Consider the following 27,176-nt stretch of genomic DNA (forward strand, 5'->3'; position numbering starts at 1 on the left):
TGCTTCTCCTCACGGCCACTACGCGTGAGGAGAGGCTACCGCCTTTCCCGCTGCACGCTTTGCTGACAACCGGAACAGTAACTTCCAGACGCGTGTCCATCACACCTCAAGTGGAAGGCTCAATCACATTTGCCCGCGCGCGCACCGATACCTTTTGCAGGTCGCGTCCGCAAGGCAACCAGCGATACAGGTGCCAAGCAAAGACTTACTAGCAAGGAGCGTGCCGCCGCCGAAGCCTTCGTCGCGACTGCTGCTACCTCTGCTACCCCGCAGAGATCGGGGTACGGCGGCTGCGTCAAATCTGAAACGGCCGAAGAAGTGCCGCTGGAGACCGTCACCACGGTGAGTGTCAACATCTTAACGTGATGTCTTGAATTTTGCAGCGCCTCTTCCACTTTAGCTAAACAATTTTCGTTGTGAAAGCATCAAATGGCACATTGAGCGAGAGAGAGAGAGAGAGGATAAACTTCATTTGCTCGAGAGGTGGGTTTCTGCAGATCGCCTGCGGTGGGTCCTCACTCCAGAACTGCCGCGGCAATTAGCTGCATGTCTGGCGCGTTCAACCAGCCAAATCTGGTCATCCGGTTCCCAGCTAGACAGCGCAGCCTCTCACTGATCCGGCATGGCGTTATGTATGAGAGAGATATTCAGCCTGAGGCTGAATACGCGCCCTCCCTTAAGTTTTACGTCACAATATTATGGCGTCCCCGTGTTGTATGGTATACTGGAGGTTTCTCACGACACCAGGGACAAATGTCTCTGTGTTATTGTAAATAAGTAGACAAGGATATGGATTAGTTTGTAGCGGCCTTCAACAAACCGACTGCGTCCTGCAAATATTTTGTCACACGGGAATATCGCCTTCTAGTTCGCCAGAAGTGCTCCAAAATGTTACCCGAAGGTACGGGTCACCGCTTCAGTACCTCTGGATTCTGATCTCGATTGACTGGCGTATTCTCGAGCTATAAGATTGGCCACGAGATTCCGGGCAACGCCCTAATACCACGGGGCCCAAATTATCTGGTGTCTTTCTTTACTTTCACCAACAGCCTTTAAGGTGATCGCTTCTTTCCTGCCTACCCTATCATTAGTGAATCCCCGGCAGGCGTCCTGAGAATGTGATATTTAGTAGCGAACGCCCGGACCTGTTGCCTTCGGCAACCGCCAGAGCGACAGCGGACTCCTCGACTTCAGACGCAGTGCAGTTATTCAGCGATGCGCTGATCTTATCCATTAATCTGGAGTCGATCATCGTCACTACTGCGTCCATCCCATTCACGTATGTAGCAGCGTTTACGTACACAGGTGTTCTTTCTGTCATGGTTGATCTTGGCTATGGCTTCCACCCTGGTTCTACACATGCCCTGAGGACAGACAGAATGCATGTTCCTAGGGATGGGAGCCACCTTGAACATAGACCTGATCTCGTCCGGTGTATCTACCGTATGACCGATCTCGCATGCTGTCCTGGTGGCCTACTCACTGGAGTAGGGCTCATCCTGCCGTGGTACGCTGTGAAATCTTATCTTTTGAGAGGCGAGCTGCACCTCCCTGTGTTAGTCATAGGTAGTTGTTACGCCGAGGTATAGTAATTTTGTGGTTACCGTTCTTGTTGGCAGACAGAGTGCTGTATAATAAGCTTTCCTGAGGATTGACTCGACTTGTTCACTTTCCCTTTTGTTTAGTTGCTGGTAGGTGAAGCTGTAGCTGGTTCTGCTCACCACTAGCGCTCTTACATGTTGAGGGTGTATTCTTCCTTGAATCCATGTTTTTATTTCTGTGTTGCGCATAATCATTCTTGTTATTTGGGCAGCAGACCAAGACAGCAGTCTGATTGTGTGGTCTGCCCTCTGGTTAGATTCAATCCACATTCCCAGGATCCTTAGTGTTTTTACGTACTTCAGGTTGCGGCCCCGGCCATCGCGACATTTAGGTCTACCTTGTCATCCGGACTGGGCCTGGCAACCTTAAGTATGTCTGACATTTCGGGCGAGCAGAATAGCCCCCTTGCCCTTGCATAACCGTCTACATAGTCGGCGACCGCTTGGAATCTCTCTTCTTTGAGGACCAGCCAGCTCTCCGTCGTCCACATCGTTAAGTCGTCCACGTACATTGCATGCCAGATGCCGTCTATGGTGTTCAGTTTCTCCGCCAGGCCAACCATTGCGATGTTGAATAGAAGAGGTGAGATCACAGACCCTCGCAGCCGCGCCCTTGTTGGGCAGCCTGAACGTGCCCGACCTGAGATCCTACATCCCTATGGTCGGCGTCCTGTCTGTGAGGAAGGCCTTCACGTAGCCGTGTATCTTTCTTTTTATATTTTGCAACTTAAATTTTGCAATTTAAGTTGTTCAGGCGAAGTATAGCTTCATGGCTAACGCTTTAGAATGCCCCCTTGAGGTCGAGGGTCATGACCACATGCTCACCATACTTTTGAATGTTGCTCAGAACTTTCTCGTTGATGAGGATTAGATTGTCTGGCGTTGATAGCTTGGTCCGGAAGCCACACATCATGTGAGGCGTCAGGTCGCTATCCTCCAGGTAATTTTGCAACCTGACCATAACAATCCTTTCATACAGTTTCCATAAGCGTTAGGTAACATGCACTAAAAGCGCCCATGTGCCTGGGTTGCAGTGCACGTTAATCCGAATTAATCCGAAGCCCTTCAATATGGCGTGCCTCATAATCATAACTGGTTTTGGCACGTAAAACCCCATAAAGAAGAAGAGGTCAGTGAGATTGGCCGCAGAAATCTCGTAACGTTAATCGATAGAGTTCTGTATGGTCACACAGATAAGGGGATGGGCGAGAACCTTATATTAGCTGATGCTCAAATAGGATCCCGGCCCGGTTGCTCAATTTGGTGTGCTCATGTTGATTTGGAGAGTCGAATTGAACTCGCTCGCCGCAACAACCAGTACGCGTCCTTAGTGACATTGGATATTGCGAAGGCGTTTGACAGTGTCGATCACAGTACCTTAATCAACAGACTAGAAAGTGTGAATCTCCCACAGTATATAATTGCATGCATCCAAAATTTTCTAAGCGGACGAAAACTACATTGCACCAAAACGGTGTTTCTTCTCACAGTTAGAGACAATTGGCGTTCCTCGGGGTGCAGTACATTCTCTCGTATTATTTAATATCTTACTAAATCACATCGCGACACCTCATGATGTACATGTATAGGTATATGCTGACGATATCGCCTTTTTCTCGGTATCAAATGATATGCGTAGCCTATATAAAACTTTGCAGTCGTATTTGAGTCACGTAGAAATGTGGCTGAATAGTATACAAATGTCACTAAATGTGAGCAAAATCCGATCATTGTTTTTCCCTTAACTTTTCCTATCCGAATAACAGTGTCGTATGGCAAGGAAATGATTCTGCAGGCACCATCTTTAAAATATGTGTGAATGCTTTACACAGAAATGCTTGATCGGCAGACACACATAGAATACATCGCATCTAAAGGAGCACGCGCTGTTGGTTTATTACCAAGAGTCAGCAGCAATCGTTTTGCAATGCGTAGGGAGACCTTGCTGATGATTTATTTTATGTATGTCCGCCCCATTCTAGAGTTTGGATGAGTGTTATTTTCTGGAGGTCCTACTTATAAATTACGCCCTCTGGTTCTTTTAGAACGCGAATCACTACGTCTATGTCTTGGTCTTCCAAAATATGTAGCGAATAATATTCTTTATCATGAAACTCACCTGCCTTCTCTTCAAACTCGTTTTCGTATACTGACAGTCCAAACGTTACTGAACATATATGCTTCTCCCCAGAGACGCTCCTTCTGTATGCTTATTAGAGAACGGACTGCTTTCTTAGAGAATCAATGCTCCAGACTGCATTGTCCCCAGGTAGGTTTTCTGCAGAAGCAATTAGAGCCATTACAAATATGAATCTGTGATGTGGCTTTTCAAAATTTACCTACAGTAAGCGTTGAATTCGGTGATGTATTTCCCAATAAAGCTAAGCTCCTCTATTTTCGATACCTAAATGCATTGTTAGATGACCACCTCGAGAACCTCCAAATAAGTGCAGTAATATCCATAGATGCTTCTGTCAGTGAAGAGAAGGCAGGAGTGGACATTTTTTCGGCATCATTAAGTTGGCCTTTGTCTCTTCGACTACCCGACTTTACGCCAATATTATTGGTGATCATCTTAGCTCTACGAAAACTTCCCACATCTATTTCTTCAGCCGTAATCTTAACCGACTCCTTGTCTACTTGCTCCGCTTTATCAGTTCCCGATTCATGTATTCTCTGAGAATTTCATTCATCCACTCCCAACAGTTACGCCTCATCCATCTGGTATGGGTGCCAGGGCACGTGGGGCTCACTTTAAGCGAGTCAGCAGACGCACTAGCAGCGGCATCTTTTAATGGCCCGGTACTGAGGATCCTAAGACCTTCGGCATACATCACTACTGCAAGTTTTAAAAACTTTTGCGGCCGAGCAGAACATGCTAAATCACGTGTATTAAACAACACCGATTTTAAGTACCTTAGATTTTATTGGCACAGCAGATGGTGCCCAACACGAAAGTTTGAAGTTTCACTTGCGCGAATTCGTTGCCGAATACCAAGGCTTAATTTCTATTCTCATAGGTCTGGTTTGGCACCTTCCCCTCAGTGTTTTTATTGCAATGAACCCGAAACTATGGATCATTTCTTTATACAGTGTCGTAGGTTCACCGTTCATTAAAAACGACTTCTGGAAGGTCCCCTCCGCCAACTCGGGTTACCCTTTACGCTACCCATCATTCTGTTTCTGGGGGCGTCCCCACAAGGACACTGCAATAAGGACGTACATATGTGATGCCAGTATTAAGTTTGCACTGGAACTTTTGTAATTTCCAGAAGATAGCAAAAATAATAACTTCAAATATTAAGATACTTTAGCATGAAAATTATTATTAACGATAAAAATTTATTGAATGTCTCATTCTTTAGTTAGAAAATCTTATTTAAGTATTCATCCTTTTTCTGTCCACTGCTTCCCAATTCATGGCCAATCCCCCGTAGGGGGTTGTGCTATATCTATAGGCACCAAACCAAACCAAACCAAAATTTAACAAGGTTCTTTTTCCACCTCCCAATGCTCGTCCAGGAAATTCGTGATGCACTTTATACGTACTGCCCCTAGATTTCTTATAATATCGTTGCCTATCTTTACTGCTTCTGCTGCCGTTGCCTATCTTTACTGCTTCTACCGCCGCATACACCTCTTCTTCCGTAATGGGGCGGTTGAGTTTATCGTTTTCGAAGCCTCGATACGGTCATCCGCGTCATTACGCGGGTAGTTGTGGGTATTTTGTGTAGCGTCTTGCTTTCCGCTTTGCGCTTGGTTGGGTCGATGCTGTTCCTCAGCAGCACCCAAGTTTTGGCCGTCCCTAGCGTTCTCTTGAGCGAGTCACAGAGTTAGCCCTAGTTTTGCTTAGAGAGTGTTTGCTCTGTTTCGGCCGTCACCGCAGCGATTTTTAGATTGAAGTTTCTGTTGCCTTTCTGTATCATCCACCTATTAGTCATGCTTCTACGAGCTTCCCATAGGTGGAGAAGATTATTATCAATTTCGGGGGTGGTGTGCGTCCATCCCGCAGACTTTGTGGTCCTTTCGTATGCCTCGTGGATCCCTCGGCTATATTTCTCTCGATGGATCGAATTGGATTCTGTTCGCGGTCTTGTCTGAAAGCGTTGCAGTTCGTTATTTTCGCCGGTTAGAATTTTTCTCCAGATTCCCGCAGTGGCGACCAGCATCGAAAGGATAGAGTGATCACTGCCGATGTTCCGTGTTTTGCTAACATGCTTCGTTGTTGTTCTTCGCAAAGGCGAGGCCTGGGAATGTATATCTGTTGGCACTGTTGTCTAGTCAACTTCGTAAAGTACCTCACTAGTTCCAGGTCTGTGTGTGGTGCCGTTTAAGCCAGATTATTGCCCTTGCTTTATTCCTTTACATATTCTCAGCTCTTGCGTTGCGCAAAGCCTGTTAATATCACCAAGCTGTTATTAGCTGCCGTGTTTGCTTCAGTGATCAGTAGCTCTAAGTCAGGGTTCTCGTGCCTGAAAGGCTGTACACGTTCAGAACGAATACGCTTCCCTTGCTACTCTTGTACGGTATGGTCTCGGGTAGCACGGGCTCGATGTCCCTGTCTAAAGTCGGGTGTTGGATCACCTCATAGCTTTGGCTACCAGGGTCGGTGCTTTCCTCTCTGTCTGGTTCGAGTATGCGTAGTACCCCGTTAGACTAGGAGAGCAGCCAGGATGCTTGCAAGGCTACGATATAAGGACTAACGAGGATTGTCTGCATGTATTGTTTAAGTTGATCTGCTTCTTACGGAAGCCGAGGTAGTTCCATTGCCAAAATTCTAGCCTTTCTGTGTCTCCCTTAACATGTCTCGCCATTATGCCTGGTTCTGACTGCACTGGGTTGATACGCTTATCTCGCTGTTTTCAATTAAAGCCTTTCATACGCCTCTTCCTCGACTTTCTCTGAGTGGTACTTCTTTCTCACCGCGGTCACATTTCATAGAAGAAGAAATCAGTGATGTTCTCGTTTTTGGCAAAGAAGCCCACATTTCATATATTATGAACTGAAAGTTTATTTCAACTTGTTACTTCCAAATCGTGAGATTTCACTCTTTACTTCTTGAAGTCGCACCTCACGCTGGTGCGTGAGGTGCGACTGCGTTCATTCTTGCTGCTGCTCTACCTGCTTTTGCAGCTACTGTAGCTGTTGCAACAGCTGCATCGTTTGCGGAATATTTTTCATGAGGTCGGCTGACGTTTGCTCGACCCTCGGAGCTTTCACCAATGGCGGATGCATGTCCTGCCTGGTGTCTCGGTGTACGAGTACGTTCTTCCCTGGCCTATATACTGCGTTAGTTCCGCTGTCTCTCCTGGCTTTCATTAGCTCTTCTACCTTGTGGGTGAGCTCGTTGCATCAGGCACGCGTAACTTCGAGCTCCCGCCTAATACTTGCGCATTCGTTACACTTGTTAGTGTTTTGTAGCAGTGGGATTGGCTGCTTTTGCAGCCCAGCTTACCTTACCAGTCTTCTTGTTCTTCTTTTTCTTCCCCTGGTTCGGGTTCCTTTCGTCGTTCTGCTGGCACTTCGTTGTCAACGTCGACCGGAACATGGGTCGCGAATGGCTGCGGCTCGCCGCGGTTTTTCCCTAGGAGCTCAACCACCGTTTCATGTCTCCATGACACCATCTCATGTCCTTACAGCTGCGCCAATAATTCCTTCCGTCGCCATTTTTCTGCTCAATAATGGGCAGACTTCTCGCATTTTTCAGGCAATCCTTCCCTTTACGAGCTCGGTTGGGGTGCGCTTCCCCGCACAGCGCACACTTGTGCCCACAAATATGTCCGGTTTCAGGGTTGCCCATTCCGCACTGTCAGCATGCACGCAATCCCGGTCTTGGGCAAACGTCCGCATGGTGTCCAAACTTCAGGCAGACTTCACAGATCTGCCTAGTGGGCCGGTAGAGGTGACATGGTTCCTCCCCTCCGTACTTAGTCACAAACTCGGGACCACCTTTCTGTTGAAAGTAATCACCGCAGTCCTAGATTTTCCTAACATTCTGCCTTGTGGTATCTTGACACCTTGCGTGTGGACCATAAGCTGCCCCATAAGTTCCCCGGGTGGAGTACCCGCGTCGATGCCCTGAACGACTGCACGAACCACTGCGTCCGGAGCTGCCACGCACGGGTTAACCTCGTACAACTTGTTGCCAAGGGTCATCTCGGTCATTCTTCCCAAGAGGTTAGCGGCTTCCTCCCTGGGTGGGCTAGCAATGATGGTCGTCGTGCCATTGCGAAGCCTACAAGGAGGTATTTGTCCTCGCACACTTCGTAGTTGCCACACGCAGCTGCGACAGCTCGCGCCACTTGATAATTGGTGAAATTCCGAATGATCAGTTCTTTCTTATGCCTAATTATCACTTTCAAGCTATTCTTCGGCAGCGGAGGCAGTCTTCTTCGTAAGGTCCGCTTCTCTACCCCTTTGTTTTCCAGTGCGTTCCTTCCCACGTCAGAAGTAACGCCTCGACGCAAACTCCCCCTCGCTCTCTCTAGCGAGGGGGAGGTTGTAGTTGCGTAGATTGTTGTTGCGGCTACCTGAAGGGTTATGAGCAGCGCGTCGTAATTGTCGTAATGGAAGAAGTCACTCCCGTGGCAACAGGATATGCTAGGCCACGGCTCGTAGAGCGCGAAAGATAAGAGCAACCGGTACGTAGGCTGCAGGACTGACCACTCTGCACGTGCCATCGGCCCGAATGCTTGCTTCTTTCTTGGCTCAATGTGAGCTCGAGCCGTGGCGGACACTGCAAGGTCTTTGTGTGATTGAAACAGCAACCGCCGTAATATGCGCAGCCGTCGGCGCCACCTTCCTCAACGACCCCAACCACGTCCCCGACTGCGATGATGGCGTCGCAGCCGACAGCGCCGGTGGAGGCGGTCGTGGATAGCATCCAGAAGCCGGCGCAGTCCCTGTCGGGCGAGTCGTTCGTCCAACTACAGCAAGAAGAGCAGCAGCAGCAGCAGGTGAGGCAACACTCATTGCAAGAGCCGCCACCACAGCAGCAGCAGCCGCTGCATACTCTTCTCGAAGTCGAGGTGAAGCTAAAGGCGCCGACCAACATTACCGCATACTGCGCATAGCTGCGTCTGCTATAAATACATTTCTAGCATGGCAAGTGACAAGTTACTCGAAATGGGTGATTATTTTAGCTAACGAAGGCAGTTTGGTATAGAGGGGTTCGAGACGTGTGCATTCGGACTGTCAGCATTTGTTGGCAAGTTTGGGCACTGGTTTTGGGTAACTCGTTAGAAGCGTGTTAGAAGCTTGCAGAAATTGGGGAAACAATAACTATACGGCACATTCTTTTTGCGGAACCTACGGCTGCTCGCGCAGACAGCATAGCCGCGTGAAACATGAGCCCGAGACAGTATGATCATGCAAAATACGATATGGCCAGCAAGCATTATCAATGTCCCATGTTACTAAGTCAACCATGTCCCAGAATGCTTAAAAGGTGATGCAAAAATAAATTTGAATGAGATAACGTGCAGTAATGAGATAACTTGCAGATAACGTGCTGTGGACTACGTCATTGTAAAGGAAGAAAGGAGACGCAGAGACAGCACCCGTTCCTGGGCCAGCTGCTGTATCATCTCCTCTTCCTCCACCTCGCTCCTGCCGCAAGCAGCCGAGCCCCGGAGACGCATATATATATATATATATATATATATATATATATATATATATATATATACAGGGTGTCCCAGCTTTCACGCAGCACGATTTTTAAAAAAAGAGGAGTGGCGTTACGCGAAGCAAACCCAGTACGTATTGTTTCCAGTGCAGTGGCATAGCCGCCAGTATTTCTTTCGTTACTGAGATTTACTTATTTAATTGTAAATAATTATCTAACTCGAGAAGTACTCTCCTAATTATCAAAGTGTCAATGAGAAAGTTGTAGAGCAACATGAAAAACTCCCGATTCAGCTTTCTGTTGCTCAATACGTGCAACATAAGTGTTTTTCCGAGCATGACGGAAGCCCGCGAATACACGCAAAGTGCCTCGAGCGGCCAGTCGCGCGGCAATTCTGCGTGTATTCGCGGGCTTCTTTCACACTCGGAAAAACGCATTTATGTAGCACGTATTGCGCAACAGATAGCTGTATCAGGAGTATTTCATGTTGCTATACAACATTCTCATTGACACTTTTATAATTAGCACAGTACTTCTCGTATTAGAGAAATACTTACAATTGCCTAATTAAATCTCAGAAACGCAAAAATTACTGGCGGCTACTCCACTGTACTGGAAACAATACGCACTAGGTTTGCTGCGCGTAACGCCGTTCCTCTTTTGTGCGGCATGATAGCTGGGACACCCTATATATATATATATATATATATATATATATATATATATATATATATATATATATATATAGTGCAACTAGCGGTGGCCTGCCCTGCACCACCGTGTTCCTTCGCTCCTCCGACAGGTAGGACGTGAATTGAATGCGCTCCCGAACAACACTTCGCAGTGTGGTGAACGTGGTTTCAGTCATGCATCCGGGACCTCAAAGAGGTGCGACATGAAGCTAACGCCGTTCTTCTAGCATTTACTGCTAAATCTCCACTGATCTGTGTTTTCCTTGTTTTACCTCTCTCCGCCAGGAGGCCTTACCTGCAACCGATGCCGCAGGAGCAGGCACGCTGCCTGGGGAACATCCTCAGCGGCTACGGACTGCAGTCGGCCGACGACGAGTGCTTCGCCTTCGTCAACGTTTCGCGGGGCCTGTGGAATGACTTGGTCCGGCGGCAGCGCCGAGTCAGCAGCAGCGTCGTAAGCAGCAGCGCCGAGTCACGCCCTAGTGGTGAACGACCGCGCATTGTGGCGCTTCTGGTGGCGCCACCGTCCACGCCACTCCCCACCCACGTCGACAACGGCGCGCTTCTCTTCTCGGATGAGGCCGACCGACCCTTCACCGGCAGCGAAGAGTGAAGGTCGTTCCCCGTGGAATCACACTCACAAGGCAGAGTTGTTCAATAAAGTTTACATCTAATTATCGTTCAGATGATCATTCCTCTGGAAACATTGCGAAACAAGCGTGCTCAATTCAGGATTCCTAAACTGTGGGTGTCACAGGTTCCAGGCGATCTCGTTACAACCTCGCGTACCGCTCGCGAAGCTTTGGACTGAGCTTGCCAAGCTTCCGTCTAGTGTTTAGCGTTCAGTGACCGAGGTGCAACTTTGTTTATTCCACGTGCAGAGGATGTTATCTTTTGTTTCTTTCATTTTGTGGACGCACACGCTATCTCAGCAAAAGCCGATACCAGACGCAAGACAATTTAAATGTCCTTTCTGCATTTCGTACCAGTTATATTACTTTACTTTCAGTTGAGATTCGGTCTCGCTCAAATGCCTTAAGCGTTTTTCCGCATGCGCTATATATATATATATATATATATATATATATATATATATATATATATATATATATATATATGCGTGTGTGTGTCTGTGTGTGTGTGTGTGTTTCTCGTTCTCAATATTCGTTTCTTTTCGTGTGTCCTTTCCGTCATTCGCTTTCATTATTATGATTTGGGTGCATCAGGGTCAGCGCACGCAAATCAACTGTCATTAGCCTTTATCTTGATGGCGTATTTTTCAATCCCCCTTGACAGATCGTGCTGCATTCCTAAGTATCCCACCTTTTCCTTTGTCTTTGACGCTGAATTATGGTCAAGCATGTCCTCGGTTGGAAGTTTTTAAGATTTTAAGCTTTAAGTCTTACACGCTAAGCGTTATTTTGGTGCATGCTCGATTCACTCTTACTCAAGCTTTATCGCATGTTCGATGCACGTTCTTTTTTAATTAAGATTAGTCTTGTCCTGGCATGAACGTCGAAGTGGGCTTCCAGCACTGAAATGCACATATCAGCGTTCTCGGCTGCATGTTCGGGTCAATATTCCGCTACAGTTTGATCTTCTCAACTGTACCTTAATTTGATTATCTGTATTATGTAGTCCTTGATCGAAGCAGTGACTGTGATAACGTGTGGCGAAGACAAATATGCTCTGATTGCTGGGCCCTGGACCAGAGCAGACAAAAGCAAGCTTATCAGTGTGTACCTTTTTCGGATAAGCATTCGCTGCAAGCATGTTATCTGACGTTTAAAATTTATAAAATTTTGCTCAGATCAATACGTCATCTCAATTCTTGCTCTACAACGCCGTTGTTCGCTGTAGGTGGCGCCACATGTGTGTTACCCTTTGCTTAATGTTATCATGTACCAACGCTGGGAAAAGCTAGAGGATTTTGTTTCAACAAATATTTATAAAGATAATTTCCGTGCGTTATTTTATTGCGATAGCAATTATATGGACACTCCAAAGCGGATTTCTGCCGTCGGCGTCGCCGTCGCCGTCACCGTGAGGTTCCGTATGACGTCAACGGCGATGAAATCGTCGCCGTGCTCCGGACGCTGTATGTGCGAGTGAAAGGACGCGAGGGACGCGCGCTTTCACAGGAAGCGAACGCACGTCGAAGAGCAAACGCGCGTTCTGCGCCGTGCTCCCTGAAGGGCTGCAGAATTAAGCGTCTTTCCTCCTTTCCATATATGGAGAGCAAACGCAACTTTTTCCGTCGCGCAAAACGCTGTGGGGGGACGGGAGGGAGAGAGAGAGGGGAGGCGACGTTTAGCTGCGGCACCAAATGCGTATTTATATAAAAATGCCGCGCGCGTTCAGTGCGAACGCGGGCAAAACGCCGACGGCGTCGACAACAGTTCTGCGCGTTGCTGGTGCTGCTGCATATCCAAGTTTATACAGCTGATGAAACTACTATCCTTACTCCGTATAGCTCTCTACTAATTTGCTATCGCAATTGATGCTTCGCCTTTCGGGTGAAACTGCGACAATTTTTTTAGTGACTTTCTTATGAGCGGTGCACTTCAAGACGTTAAAGAATGCTCACGAGAACACAAAGAATATTACTTTCGTGTGCAGTGGCGTTTGACACGGATGGCTGTGGGACAAAAAAAGAAGCGTATCGAGTAACTCTCGCTGGCTTGTCTCGGGGCAGGGTTACCTCGCGGTGCAATTGCAGGACAAGTAAACGCCCAATGTTTATAATGTTCGCACGTGATGACACACTGGGCATCGTGGCTGTGGGTGTGAGTACGGAGTGCTTAAGGTCATCCTTCTCAGTTTTATTTATTTTTTTTATTTCGAAAGCTTGCCCTTAGGCATAATACAAAGTATAAGAAAAAATTGTCGCAGTTTCACCTGAAAGGTGAAGCATCAGTTGCGATAGCAAATTTGTAGAGAGCTATACGGAGTAATGATGGTAGCTTTATCAGCTGTATAAACTTGGACATGCAGCAGCACCGGCAACGCGTAGAACTGTTGTCGACGCCGTCGGCGTTTTGCTCGCGTTCGCACAAAATGCGTGTGGCGTTGGTGACTGTTGCCGGAGCCTCTGATATAAATAGGCACTTGGTGCCGCAGCTACACGTCGCCTCCCTTCCCCCCCCCCCCCCCCCCCAAGGCCTTTCGCGCGGCGGAAGAAGGCGCGTTTGCTCTACATATATGGTGATTGTAAAGGAGGAAAGAGACGCCTACTTCTGCAGCCCTTAAGGAGCACGGGGCAGAACGCGCGTTTGTTCTCCGCCGTGGGTTCACTCCCCGTGGAAGCGCGCGTTCCTCGCGCCCTTTCACTCGCAGATACAGCGTTCGGCGGCGCGCGGCGACGATTTCATCTCCATTGACGTCATACGGAACCTCACGGCGACGGCGACGCCGACGGCAGAAATCTGTTTTGGAGTGTCCATATAATTGCTATCGCAATAAAATACACGAGCAGACTTGGCTCATGGAAGAAATCTAGGAGTGGACGATGATACGGCCCATGAATCCATTGTTCAAGGTCGGGTGGGTGGCCAGGCCGAAGGCCTGTTGCCCGTACGTGGCGGAGACGGCTTAGGTGAAGTCCTGGGCGCGTCCATAATAGGTGTGTCACTGTCACATTTTGAATCGTAGTGTCACAAAATGGGCACGATGTACCATAGGGACCGTGGTACTGTTGTGCCCAGAGAGCGGTCACAGACGGGGTGAGTGCGACCCCGACACGCAGCCTCCGTAACGTAACCTCCTCTCGGCGGGTTAGCCCACCAGGGATGTCTGACCCACAAGGAGTGATAAGAGCTCGTGTGGTACGTCGGAGGTTTTCTTTTTCCCGGAGCAGTTGTCCGCAGGCGTGTTCAGAAAAATGCGGAAGTGGGTACGTTATGCTCTCAGGGTGGGTTGCCAAATCTTCTTCAAGTAGACCCGGCAGGGCTGCTCGAGGCACCCACTGAACGCGTATCACTAAATTCGTAGTGGCAGAAATACGGTGAATGCTATCCGAGAGAAGAGAGGACCGAGATACCCTACGCATGTCGTGGATGGCTTGAGTCGAGTCCGTGCGAATGATGAGCTGAGAATTTCGAGCAGCTTGAACAAAAGGTAGCAACGCGGCCAAGCCGTCCCGTATGGCGGCAAGCTCGGCAAGATAAGCCGGCGGTGCAGGATCAGCAACATACGAGCACGGCTGACCTGCCTCTGGTATCAATGGGCACACGAGAACTGTGTAAATCGTGGTACCATTAACACTGGCGTCAGTGTATGCTACGAGAGTCGAATCGTCTTGATGATCGTCGGTGCGACGAAGTCTGGAAACTTGAGCGTTCGCCTGGCGAGGAACCGAGCTATGCAGACGACCAAGAGGCTTATTGTCACTTAATTGTACCCTGTTCCAGGGAGCTACATCGGGTGTCGTGGAAGCTGGATTGTCTATTTCATGTCCCATGTACCGGGAATGTGCAGCAGCCGAGCATAGCGTAGATGGCTTAAGGGCGCGCGCGCATTTACGCTGGTGCACCAGTTCATCAAGAGTGTTGAGTTGGGACTCGGCCTGTAAGGTTGGCAGTGGAGTTAGACGTGGCAGTCCCGTTATGGCACGCATTGCTTCATGATTAATGGCCTCTGGCGTCAAAACAGCGTCTTGGCCACGTATGCTAAAGGAGCACGTAAACACTCAATAGCAAAATGGCTCCAAAGGGTCCACTCAGTGTCAAAAACACCTAGGCCCCGAAAGAAGCGTCGCGCAGAACAGGAGCGCCTTCTCTACGCTGCCAAACATGGTGCAAACCGCGTATGTATGAATACAATGTACACATACAGTTATAATTATTTTTTGAATAACGTACAGCCCCATAGTTCAATTAAAGTTTAGCACTGCTGCGACGAAGCAATGTGCCATGTGAGGCAATGTTAATGCTCAACCCTCTCAGAGATTGAGAACATTGGCGCACAACAATGTCTCAAGCAAACACGTCTTCCTGTGTGCTGTGTGGACAACGCAGACAAACAGCAGCGGTACACGCAAGCTAACGTTTTACATGAACTCTCCACTCTCGTATTGGACTGAAAGCTGAACAAATTACAGATTCGCCGCCAACATCACCGCTAATTATCTTCAATCAAAGCATACAGCATACAAAGCTTCGCTTACATCGATTCCCACTGTGCGTGGGATCCACCAATTTTTTGTTAGGCACAATGGTGTGTTTTAGATATTCTGCTGGGTCAGGTCGGCGTACGTATCTTCAAATGTACCACACACTATCTACATAGAGCACGTTTGCCGTCTTCGTGAAACAGTGGTCAGATTGAACATGCGCGCCAGTGAATTCGACTGCGACGCAGTTACAGTGAAATATAAAGCATAACATGGTTCCTTAAAGCCTCGGATGAAAAGAGCGAAGTGACATTTATAGACACGGGCGTCTCTGGTCGTGTGTTTGATTTGGTCATGCAATAATCGCTTCACAAGGCTATGGCAGTTGTGTCTGTGCGAAAAAATGGGCGCCCTCACATAAAGAAAATATCATGATTGATGATTTCCAAAAGCCAAGATAATCACTTCTACATTCATCAGCTGCAAGATCAGATTGTCTGATAATTCAGAAATAACCTGCTGAAGGGATCACACGGCACACCTTCAATGTCCTCCATATCTAGTTCAAACTTCTATTATCAAGATATTTGTTAGAAATATACATTTATAAAGAAAACAATCAACCGTCACAGTGCAGACTTTCGGTACACATCACCATTCTCTCAAAATATTGCTGTCACTTTTTTTCCGGACAACGGTGAAATTAGGTAAGCGTTCATTATGCCTCTAATCACCCAAATTTTCGAGTGTTTAGCAATTTCCATTCAAGATTCTAATCATTTAACCCTCTTCAACAATTGCCTGCACATCACTCCTAACATTGTCTCACCCTTGCACATTCCTTTAAATATACACTCCGTAAATTATTCTGTTCTCCCACGCGACTGTGAAAACACGCATGTAATATTTTCACGCGTTTCTATTCGCTGTAAACTGCTTTGCTCTAATACCAATGCAACCCCTGCCTTCAGAGTGCATCCGCAAAAAAATCGTTATTTTTTTATGCAATGGCGTTGACAAGAACTCGCGGAGCACGAAATTGCTCGGCAAAACAAAAAAAGGAGGCAGTACTTCAACAAACTCAACATTTTTTTTTTAAAGTGAAAGCTTTACTAACCTAGTTGAGCCGAGTTTCACCGCCGTCAGCAATTTGACCTTCATTTGACCGCAGCTGCGTCGTAGCCGTGGCAACGCATCACGTGACTCGCCGCGCCTTGCTCCGCCGGCGTCTGACCGGAGTCTGACCACCCCGCGGATATCGCCCGGTGTACTGCTTCACAAGAGGGTCCGGAATGCCAAGTGCGCGAAGCTATGTGTCAGAAAACACTTAAACTTGTAGGTTTATTCAGGCATTCTTAATCAGCCGCATAGTCTACTCGTTCCCCTATTATTGTCTCAGGAAATTAGACAAAGATAAAATATAAGTTATAATTCAACAAGCCTACAAATGGGCCCTAGGTTTGACTGTTTATACCAGCACCTAGAAGCTCCTCCAACATGGAGTGCATAACACACCAAAGAAGCTCATCCAATCACACAAAACATCACAAATAACACGGCTGCCAGACACGCTGACGGGACTACACATCCTGAGTAGACTGAACGTTAAACCCATATACACCACGGGAGGCAGAGCACCCCACTATCTCCCGCAATTAGACATTACTTAATAACCAAGCCAATACCCAAAAATATCCTGGTGGGCAGACACGACGCCAGGAGAAAGGCCAGGGCAGACAAACTACGCGAAAAGCACGAGCAAGACCAAACCGCGGTTCTCTTCAATGATGCCAACCAGGGATGCAACAAATACACCCTGAGCTCCATGGACGGGGAATCTAGAATCGCAAACGTAACCTTAACTATAAAGAGCTGCATCAATCAAAGAGGCCGAAGAAGTGGTCAAAGCGCTGTCCATCATGAACCCAACTACTCATACTGTCCTTAGAGACTCTAAGAGCGCTATTCTCAGCTTTATAGGGGGCAGTGTGGCACTAAATACAGCCTAGATCTTGAAACTTCAATCTGGAAGACCGAACAAAAATCAATCTCCTCTGGGTCTCCGCTAACTCGGGAAATCCCGGCAACGAGGAAGCGCATGGTGTGACCCGAGCGTTAACAAACAGGGTCGCCCTCCCCTTGGAAGCGGGACTCCCCGATGGGAGAAGTAGTGGCTTCATACAACGAACTTACCAATCTATATAAAGAGCACATGAGAATGTACCCAATACCACACAAAAACTTTAGGAGAGCGCAGGCCACTCTCATCCGCCGAATTCAAACTAACACCCTCACCACTCCTCATCGCTTAGCAATCATCAAAGATGGGAAGTGTGTCCCAATATGCAAAAACTGCTACAAAAATACCATAGCAAACCAAAGACACATCCTCTGGGAATGCGAGGGCCTTTACCCACCCAGAGAGCTTCCGCCAGCTCCCTCAGAAACGACATGGGAGCCCCTAATTTGGTCCCCAGAAGAAAAGCTACAAAAAGGAATCATTGCCTGGGCGGAAGAGGTCACCGCAGACAAGCGGCCACGTACAACGGCCTGAAATTTCTCTTAATAAACTTGTTTCCTCCTCCTCCTGTCGGCTTATAATTTATATCTGCCCTAATGACGAATGTATACCTAAGTATAATATAAAGCTAAATCGAAGGTTAACCAAGTGAAACCAAGAATTAGCTAAATTATTACTAAAACTATTAGTTAAACCAAGCTTTCGCTTTGCATATACAGGGTTAGCTGAGCTAAGCCGCAGCAATTTTTTTTTTCTGAGAACACATTGCACGTCCGTCAGCGGGAGACACATGTTACTCAACAACCGGGCTGAATTTTTCAGCGTACCCTGTCTAGGTACGACGCTTCTTTCGAGCACCCTTCAAACGAATACCCTTCAAGAGACGACGGCGTTCGTAATGCCCACCATGATAATTGGGCTGGCCGGCGAAAGGTTCATAGTTTTCGCGTTCGGATGGACAAGCCAATGCAATTCGAAACAGGCCAGCGTTCCACAAAAAGCGAAAACAACCACAACGTTTCGCTACCATGGCAACGGTCCGCAGCAAACGTAGTCGCGGAACGCTCGACGTGCGCCAGGTGCGCCATTGTTTTAAACGACGAACGCCGGTTAGTGCCACTACAAGCGTAAGCTCGGTGAATGATTTCCACGGCGTGAAAGGGGCATGCGCATAACGTCTTATAACGCTTCAAGCTGTGCTGTACCAACTTTCTTGTGATGATAAATGAGCACTAAAAACGTAATACATAAGACGGACGTACAGCCTTAGCAAATTTAACATGAAGCTCTGCCGCAGGAGCCTGCTATCAGAATACATGCGAATGGAGAAATCGCGCTCTCTGTATCCAGTGCACTGAATTTGATTAGTGTGTTGCACTGAAAAGGAAAAGGTAAAGTACTTCAGGAGGTGTCTTCTTACTTAGCCTTCAATATTTTTTTTCTGTCATTGTTTTGTGAAGAATTGCTAAGAATTGAAAAACAAATAAAAAACTGAAGCTAAGTTTCAAATTCCTATACTAATAAAAAACGATATCATAATTCTACAAACTACACTTTTGTTGTTTTCTTTCCTCAACTCGTATCAACTGATGCTATTGAAACATTGCTAACACATAACCCATAAGGCTCCCCTTATTCACTTGAGATGCCAACTTCCTGTCACGTTGAGTTCTTCCAGGACATAGGGTTAACTTCCTAAGCAGTTCGTATAAAGATTGCATACGCAATTCTCTGCAAATGCTGTTTTTATTAACACGGCTCACAACTTTAGACTTGTTTTATCCTAATATGCAAACGAAACTCACTTATTTCACTGTAGATGACCAGAAAAACCAACAACAGGCCTGGTTTAGCTTAAGAAAATACGTAGAAAAGGAGTAATCCCAGATTCTTTCAAAGGAAATATTTACCTACATACTTAAAATATTCGGAACGTGGGCGCCCCACCCTCTCCAAGTACACAATTGTTCTCACTTGTGGTAACTTCAAGCTGGTGCGAAAACTAACGTTTCACATAACACCGCTAACCCACGTATTCAAACATGCCCATGCTTGATTTGATCCTTGGTGCGAACGTGCTCAAGACGATCGTTGCGTTTCCTTCGGCACGTTCACGTCAGGCGTTATTTTGACCAAGTCAAACATCGCCATCAAGTTAAGGCGCATTTCCGAACACGGGCGTAAAGCTAAGCTAGAAATGAGGGCTTAACAAATTTTCACACGGCCACTAATTAATTGACACGCACTTCAAAATTTGCCTAAACATGACCCCTGGAATGCCACAATTTTCTCTAAACATAACCTCCGTTTCAGTTCTTCCGGGACATCCTGAAAACACGCCTATAATGTTTTCTGGCATTTATATTCGAACTAATAGCGTCGCTGTAATGACGCAAGCCGTGCCGGCGACGTGTTCGGCGATAACATCCTAATTTTAAAACGCAATGCCACTGATAAGAACGCGAGAGACATGATAAAACTCGACCAAAAATGGTAAGTTTCAACAAAGTTCGTTTGTTTTTCCAAGGCTGTTTTGAACTAATGGAATCTGAAACATGGGTGACCATGGTGACTTCTGCCTTTCCTGAAATCCTGCAACGGTACGCCAGCAGCTCAGTAACTGTTTTCAACGCTCGTAATTGAGCCAGAAATGTTAAACTTTCTCGACACAATTCCTGTGAGGTAGCCTCCATCCTCACTTGATTTGAACTTCGCGTCCTGAACAGTTCTTCAACTACACGAGAAAACATTTCGAAAAACTGCCGTATAACGCTTTCGAGCACTTTCCTAAACAACTTCCTTCAAAGTGCGCGTTTATCTCACGCTCTTAAAGCTGTGCTTGCATGCCAAAGCTAAAGTGTGCTCAATTTACTTAAAATTTCTTTTTTGTGACGCATTTGGTTATTAGAGAACATTTGCATAAACTTCGTAAAGGGTTTGTATGATAAACCTTAAAGCACTGGAACGCTTGTATCTTATACGACGGTTGCAGATATCCTAGAGTTTATAGACTTTCACCGTACATCAGCCACAAGACTCTCCCTATTTCAACCAAATCTAAACAACATTCTCTACTCAGTTCACAGAGGAGAACTAAAAAACCATCCATGGGCCTCGCATAAGGCACAAAAATCGAGAGAAAATAAGTATTCAGGGATAATTTCCAAAGCACCTTATTAACCTACACACTTCTAACTTCCACTAACGCGTCACACATTTTATGATCCACATTCTGACAAAAGTTCTCCGCCGTGCGTTCACTCCCCGTGAAGCGCGCGCCCCTCGCGCCCTTTCACTCGCACGCACAGCGTTCAGCACGCGGCGACGATTTCATCTCCATTGACGTCATACGGAACCTCACGGTGAAGGCGACGCCGACGGCAGAAATCTGCTTTTGAGTGTCCATATAATTGCTATCGCAATAATATGTAATTGCTGCCACTTTTGTTACTCTCAGGGAAAAGGGCAAACGTGGTAAGCGTTTCATATGAAGCCGCGCAAACAGGCAGCCAAACGAGCGCTTAGCAATTTTACATGCGAAGCATTTTATGGTCGGCGCTATGTCAGTTCCTACATCCCTTCCTCCATCCATCCGCCGTGCGGCGTCCATACCCCTACTGCGCGTCCTCCTCCCCCTCCTCTCCTTGTCTCATCGCCTCTACTCTCGGCATTCCTCATCTCCTATCCGACGCTCCTCTCCTCTCCGGATTGCGCAACGAATGGCAACACCTGCGGCTCGGCGCGCGATAATGCGAAGCAGCTAAGGTTAGAGGTGCGACGGTAGGCGCCCCAGAGGCACCGGCAACAGTCACCAACGCCGCGCGCGTTCGGTGCGAACGCGGACAAAACGCCGACGGCGTCGACAACAGTTCTGCGCGTTGCTGGTGCTGCTGAATGTCCAAGTTTATACAGCTGATAAAACTACCTTGAGTCGACCCCATGGCTGCTTCGCATACTACTCAGGGTTCCCCTACGGAAAGATGGTGTAATTTTTTTATTCAGCACCTAATTACCTCACAACTTCGAAATTCGTCAGCGCATTATCCCTTACGTTCCCCAAGTTTACTCCAACTATATCTTGAATTGTCTAATTCTCCTTGAACGAACGTTTCTAGTCGAACTAATGCCTTTCGGTAAAATTGACGCCACCCCTGTCTGCAAAGTGTTCGACAAATGTGCGACATCAATACATTTGTGATGTCGTATACCAAGGACGGCATTATTTTTTTAAAGCGCAATTCGCGGAGCATGAAAGTATTTGACAAAGCAAATAGCAATGGTAGCGTTCCAAATAGTATTTACTTTATTTTAACCCGCTTTAGATTGTTTTGAAGACTCGAATTGCACGTTCCTCAACGAGATACGCCTGCTACTTGTAGAATGGGCTGAATTATTCGAGGCTACGGTGTAATACGCAGTTGCGTCTCTCGTTTAAAAATTCCTTCCTTCAAGGCGGAACGACGATCGTAATCTAAACCACCGTAATTAGGTCAGCCGGTGGCAGGTTCATCATTCTCGCGTCCAGATGGACAAGCCAAGGCAATGCGAAAGATGTCAGCGTTCCGTAGAAAGCAAAAACAACCAAAACGTTCCGCTACCGTGGTAACGCTCGGCAGCGGAGGCAGTCGCAGAACGCTCGGCGTTAACGAACGCCGCTCTCAACTATAACGAACGCCGCTTTGCACCCTGCACGAGAGAGCGGTCACCTGAGCTTCATCTGCACACGACACCGTGGAAGGCAGAGAAGGAGTGATTGTGGAGAGGGAGAGGCGCGGGTTCAAGTTGTGCCCTTGAGCGAGAAGGAAAAATACGTCATCTGCTGCCTGGCGTTCCAGAAGAGGTCATTTTAGCTTGATCGCTCTTATGAGAGACAGGTGAGCAGTGACTTCCGTCCGTGAACTGTCCCCCGCCTTTGTTCAAGTCAAAGCGAATCGCTTCCTCCTCGACAACTTTGCAGGCACTGCGGCAATCATGGGCGACATCTTCCACATCCCCCAGGTGACGTCGGCCGGGCAGAAGATAAAGGTCGAGCCACCCGCGACCGCGGGCCGTCGCCGCCTCAAGAACTACGGACTTCGCTCCTCTGCCAAGCCTCGTGGTAAGTGTCTTCGCCATCTTGGCCGCTTGGCGCTTGCTAAGCCTTTTCCTTCTTTGCCGCGAAGAGATGATTCGCCGTGCGCTTGGTAACCTTTCGTAAATGTTTACCTGCCCACCCAGCTTGTTAATTGTTTGTTTGTTTGTTTGTTTGTTTGTTGGTATGTTTGTTTGTTGGTATGTTTGTTTGATGGTATGTTTGCTTGCGGCGCCGCACAGGCATGCTGGCGGACACGCTCGACGTGCGAAAGAAGCTGACCGCATCGGTTTTGCAGATCGTAATGGCAGATGTCGGCATTATGGGGCAACCTTCTTCCCGGATGGCGTGGAACGTGCTTTTTTGTTTTGTTCGTTTGTAAGTTTGTTTGATTGCTCTGTCCATTCTTCTCGTTCGACTCTCTTTTATAGATCATCGCGGAGCTTTATTTCGGGCTAATGTGCTAAATATTATTAATTTTTAAAAGAACAATGCAGTTTTGATTTTCTCTTCTTTTTTGTCAATTCGGATGCTCAATTTCTGTCTCTGGGGATGATCATGGCGCATGCTTCGCATAATGCCTGTCACGGGGTAGGAAAAATTTCTTGGCTATGCCCAATCGGTCTGACCGGGATATTTCTCAGTTTGATTTTTCTTATTTTACCCGGACAGGTGTTTATATTCGCTTTAAGTAAACGAAAAAGGTTACACCATCGCCCCGTAGGGGAACCCTGAGTAGTATGACAAGCAGCCGTGGGGTCGACTCAATGTAGTTTTATCAGCTGTATAAAGTTAGACATGCAGCAGCACCAGCAACGCGCAGAACTGTTGTCGACGCCGTCGGCGTTTTGCCCGCGTTCGCACCGAACGCGCGCGGCGTTGGTGACTGTTGCCGGTGCCTGTGGGGCGCCTACCGTCGCGTCTCTAACCTAAGCTGCTTCGCATTATCGCGCGCGGAGCCGCAGGTGTTGCCATTCGTTGCGCAATCCGGAGGGGAGAGGAGGAATGCCGAGAGGAGAGATGAGATTAGGAGGAGAGGAGAAGGAGGAGGATGCGCATGCGCAGTAGGGGCGTGGATGGAGGGAGGGAGTGACATAGCCCCGAGCCATAGCCTCCTCTATACGTTATAGAGGAGGCTATGCCCGAGCATAAGATGCTTCGCATCTACAAAAACAAAAAAAAACAAAAAAACTTACGTATCAAAAGCCAATGCGCTGTATTTTTCATTCCGGCACCGATAACACATCGACTATGTAAGGGCAAATGTGTTCAAGAGTTTTCTTCTTTCTTTCTTTCTTTCTTTTTTCTTTAAGCGACGTTTGTCACACGATCGAGACTTTCGATCGAGACTTTTCGATCGATCGAGCGAGACTTTCGATCGCGACTTTCGATCGAGACTTTCGATCGAGATCATCAACGCCGATCGGGATTGAATTTCTTGGTCGCTATTGCTGTTTTGCGCAAGGTGCGGGAGGGATTCAATCGCGGTGCACAATTTCGATCCAGAATGCGCTCTATCGCAATCGTAAGTGGCCTGCGCTTAGTAACCATTGGGTGTCCGCCACCGTGGGTGTTTGTTTATTGTGATTGATATTGTAGCTGCAAGTTCACATGCTCGGCTTAAGAAAAACAAAATGCCTACTTTGTTTGCTTAGATCATAATGAGTGCATTCACCATGACTGCGGCTTAGGCTACCCGGTAATTGTGGAGTCTCATTTTTTTCTGTATCGTTCATTGTTTTTTTTTCCACTTAACCTGTAGCATTTTTTTTCCGCTAGTGTGCTGAATAGGCGCCGATTTCTTTCAAAGTATCACGCTGTAATTATTTCATGTGCTCATTTTCAAATCAAAAACAGTTTTTCGTTACTGCGAAGGTCATTGTGACGCACGATTTGCGACATGCCGTTGGAGTTGTACTGAAAATCGCTTGGGTATGGCGGGCTCTTCGTATACCAAGCAGTCTGCGCTAATTTTGCTGATATTACCCGAATGTTAGTTGAACTTGTTTCCAATTAACAAGACGAAACAATTTTTTTCAAGCAGTAATCAAATGCGCTTTGTATTTCATACTACGAGAAATCAAGGGCGTTAGCAATTCATCTTTTTTTTTAATTCGAAGCATTTCTTGGTGAACGTTTGCTACTTTCACAGTATCTATATATCTATCTATCTATCTATCTATCTATCTATCTATCTAGCCTCCTACGTCTTTGTGCTCTCATGGTCGTTTCGTTAACATGGTTTGTACCAAAATTGGCATACTATGACAAGAGTATATGATGAACATAAATGATATGTCATGTCATGAATGTCATGAAATTCGTGTCATGTAGGTCATGAAAGAACCGCCTACCTCTTGGTGCTCTCATGGTCGTTTCGTTAACTTGGTAGGTACTAAAGCTGGCATAGTATGACAGGAGTGCATGACGAACATAAATGATATGTCATGACATGAATGTCATGACATGCGTGTCATGTGGGTCATGACAATGACCCAGCGAAGAAGATTAACACTCAAAAAACCACTGCAATGGATTCGCAAGTGGGTACTAAGTGAAGGAAACACAAAAGGATGCTAGGAGAAGTCATAGTCATGAACATGACTACGCAAAAGGACAATGACTCAGCGAAAAATAAGTTAACACTCAAAAACCACTATAATGGGTTCGGACGTGGGCACTAAGTGAAGGAAATACTAAAGGGTGCTGGTAGAAGTCATAGTCATGAGCATGACTCTGCAAAATGACAATGACTCAGCGAAAAAGATTAACACTAAAACACTGGTGGTATGGGTTCGCATGTGGGTACTAAGTGAAGAAAACACTAAATGATTGTGGTAGAAGTCATAGTCATAGCCATGACTCAGCAAAAATGTCACAGTTTCACCGGAAAGTCTAAGCATCAATTGCGATATCAAATTAGTAGAGAGCTATACGGAGTAAGGATAGTAGTTTTATTAGCTGTATAAACTTGGACATGCAGCAGCACCAGCAACGCGCAGAACTGGCGTCGACGCCGTCGGCGTCTTGCCCGCGTTCGCACCAAACGCACGCGGCGTTGGTGACTGTTGCCGGTGCCTCTGGGGGCGACTCGGAGGTTTTCGATGAGATCAGAACGGGACACTCGTCGAGCAGCGTCGGAAGTCTTTACCACCTTCTCGCGTCGCAACGTTTTTATATAATTCCGCATTCGGTGCCGCAGATAAACGTCGCCTCCCCTCCGTACCATCCCCAACGGCCTTTCGCGCGACGGTATGTATATAGTGTCACGTGATGTTCTTGCAAGTCCACAGGGCGTCTGACTGAAGTACCCGGTCCCAATCGGAGTGATCGTCAGACACATACATACATGGCAAGCATGTCTCCAAGCGTACGAGTGAAACGTTCCGTCATGCCGTTAGTGTTTGTGGATGGTAGGCGGAAGCGGTGCGATGAACGATGTTGCACTCCTTTAGCAGGGCCGCGATGACATTGGAGAGAAAGACGCGCCCACGGTCACTTAATAATTCACGTGGAGCACCGTGTCGCAGAATGAGGTGGCGAAGAAGGAAGCAAGCGACGTCTTTCGCGGTGGACGCCGGCAGCGCAGATGTTTCGGCGTACCGTGTGAGGTGGTCTACGGTTACCGTCCGGAGTGCTTGGAAGGAGGCCGTAAAGATCAATTCCAACACGGTCGAATAGTCGACCAGGGCAGGGTAAAGGTTGCAGGGGACCTGCAGAACTCTGAGGAGGGGTCTTGCGGCGTTGACACGTTGCACATGAACGGACGTACTGGGGAACGAATCTGTACATTCCTCGCCAGTAGAATCGAAGACGAAGACGGGAATACGTTTTGAAGACGCCGGCGTGGCCACATTGGGGGTCATTGTGGAAAGCGGCGCAGATGTGTGAGCGCAGGTGACTGGGAATAACGAGCAACCATCGACGGCCGTCGGTGAGGTAATTCCGTCGATACAAAAGGTCGTCGCGGATGGCAAAGTGGTGTGCCGAGGTTCGGCGCGTCACGACGAAAATAAAGTCCACGGCGACGACAGAAACGCGCAACATGTCCCGGATTACCGCATGCGAAACAGATAGGGCGGTTGTCCGGAGTACGCCAAGGGTTAAGAGAAGGTCCGGAAGGCGATAAGGGCACGTGGACTGGGCGTACCGGAAGTGGCGACGAGTAGAAACTAGCGGCGGGTCTGGAGGTAGTAGGCATCGGTCGCGGAGGAGGTCGGTTGAGAGCGGCAGCGTAAGTCAGAGGCGCAGTCACAGGCGGCGGTGGAGAGGGAGGTGGGAGCGCCTCAGAAACTTGTGCTTGGATCACACGACGGAGCGATGGTTCTAGCGTGGAAGCAGGCTCAGCAACACACGCTACAAGAGAGAGCTGGCGAGCCACTTCTTCCCGAATGTATTGTTGAATCTGCGGCAGCAAGCCGGAGTGATCAGCGCTAAGGTATCCAGGCTCCAAGGCCGAGAGGTCCGCGGATTGCACACTGGTGCGACGGGTGGAAAGGCGCTGCTTGCGCAGCTCGTCGAAGCTTTGACAGAGTTCAATTACTTGTGCAACTGTCGTAGGGTTCTTGGCCACGAGCATATGGAAGGCATCGTCGTCTATGCCTTTCATAATATGCCTTATCTTATCGGCTTCGGTCATGGACGCATTCACGCGCTTACAGAGGTCGATGACGTCCTCAATGTAGCTCGTGAAGGTTTCGCCGCTTTGTTGAGCGCGACCACGCAAACGGTGTTCAGCACGGAGTCTGCGCACAGCGGGACGGCCGACGAAGACCGAAGTGAGAGGTCTCGGTGAAGCTGACCAGGTTGTAAATTCGGACTTCGTGGTTTCTAAACCACAGATTTGCCACATCAGTCAGATACAAGATGGCCGTTGGTGAGCTTGTCGCGATCAGCCCATTGTTATGCGCGCTAACGCGGTCATACTCTGCAAGCCAGTCCTCCACGTCGTGATCGTCGGTGCCGCTGAAGATAGAGGCAGGGTCCGCGCTGACGTACCGCACCAGAACACACAAACTGCCGGGGGGTGGGGGGGGGGGGGGGGGGGGGGGGGGA

The 27,176-nt window shown here is 47.8% G+C and overlaps 1 protein-coding gene across 8 annotated transcripts in view; it reads left to right on the forward strand.

Moving 5' to 3' along the window:
* LOC119432521 (uncharacterized) overlaps positions 1–27,176 on the forward strand; it is a 73,065-nt gene that overhangs the window by 4,628 nt on the left and 41,261 nt on the right. For 4 of the 8 annotated variants that reach the window (XR_007464196.1, XR_007464195.1, XR_007464194.1 and 1 more), the window contains one exon: positions 161–342. The exons of 1 other annotated variant lie outside the window; for it this stretch is intronic. Coding sequence is in view for 1 of the 7 variants with exons in the window: in XM_049658432.1 (XP_049514389.1) it covers positions 161–342 (182 nt within the window). In the remaining 6 variants the exon portion in view is untranslated. Of the gene's footprint in view, positions 1–160; positions 343–21,840; positions 21,925–22,007; positions 22,149–27,176 lie in introns of those variants that run through there. 3 more of the 8 variants (XR_007464198.1, XR_007464201.1, XR_007464197.1) reach the window with 3 other exon arrangements.

The sequence above is a fragment of the Dermacentor silvarum genome, chromosome 11, assembly GCF_013339745.2.
Source record: "Dermacentor silvarum isolate Dsil-2018 chromosome 11, BIME_Dsil_1.4, whole genome shotgun sequence".
NCBI lineage: Eukaryota > Metazoa > Arthropoda > Arachnida > Ixodida > Ixodidae > Dermacentor > Dermacentor silvarum.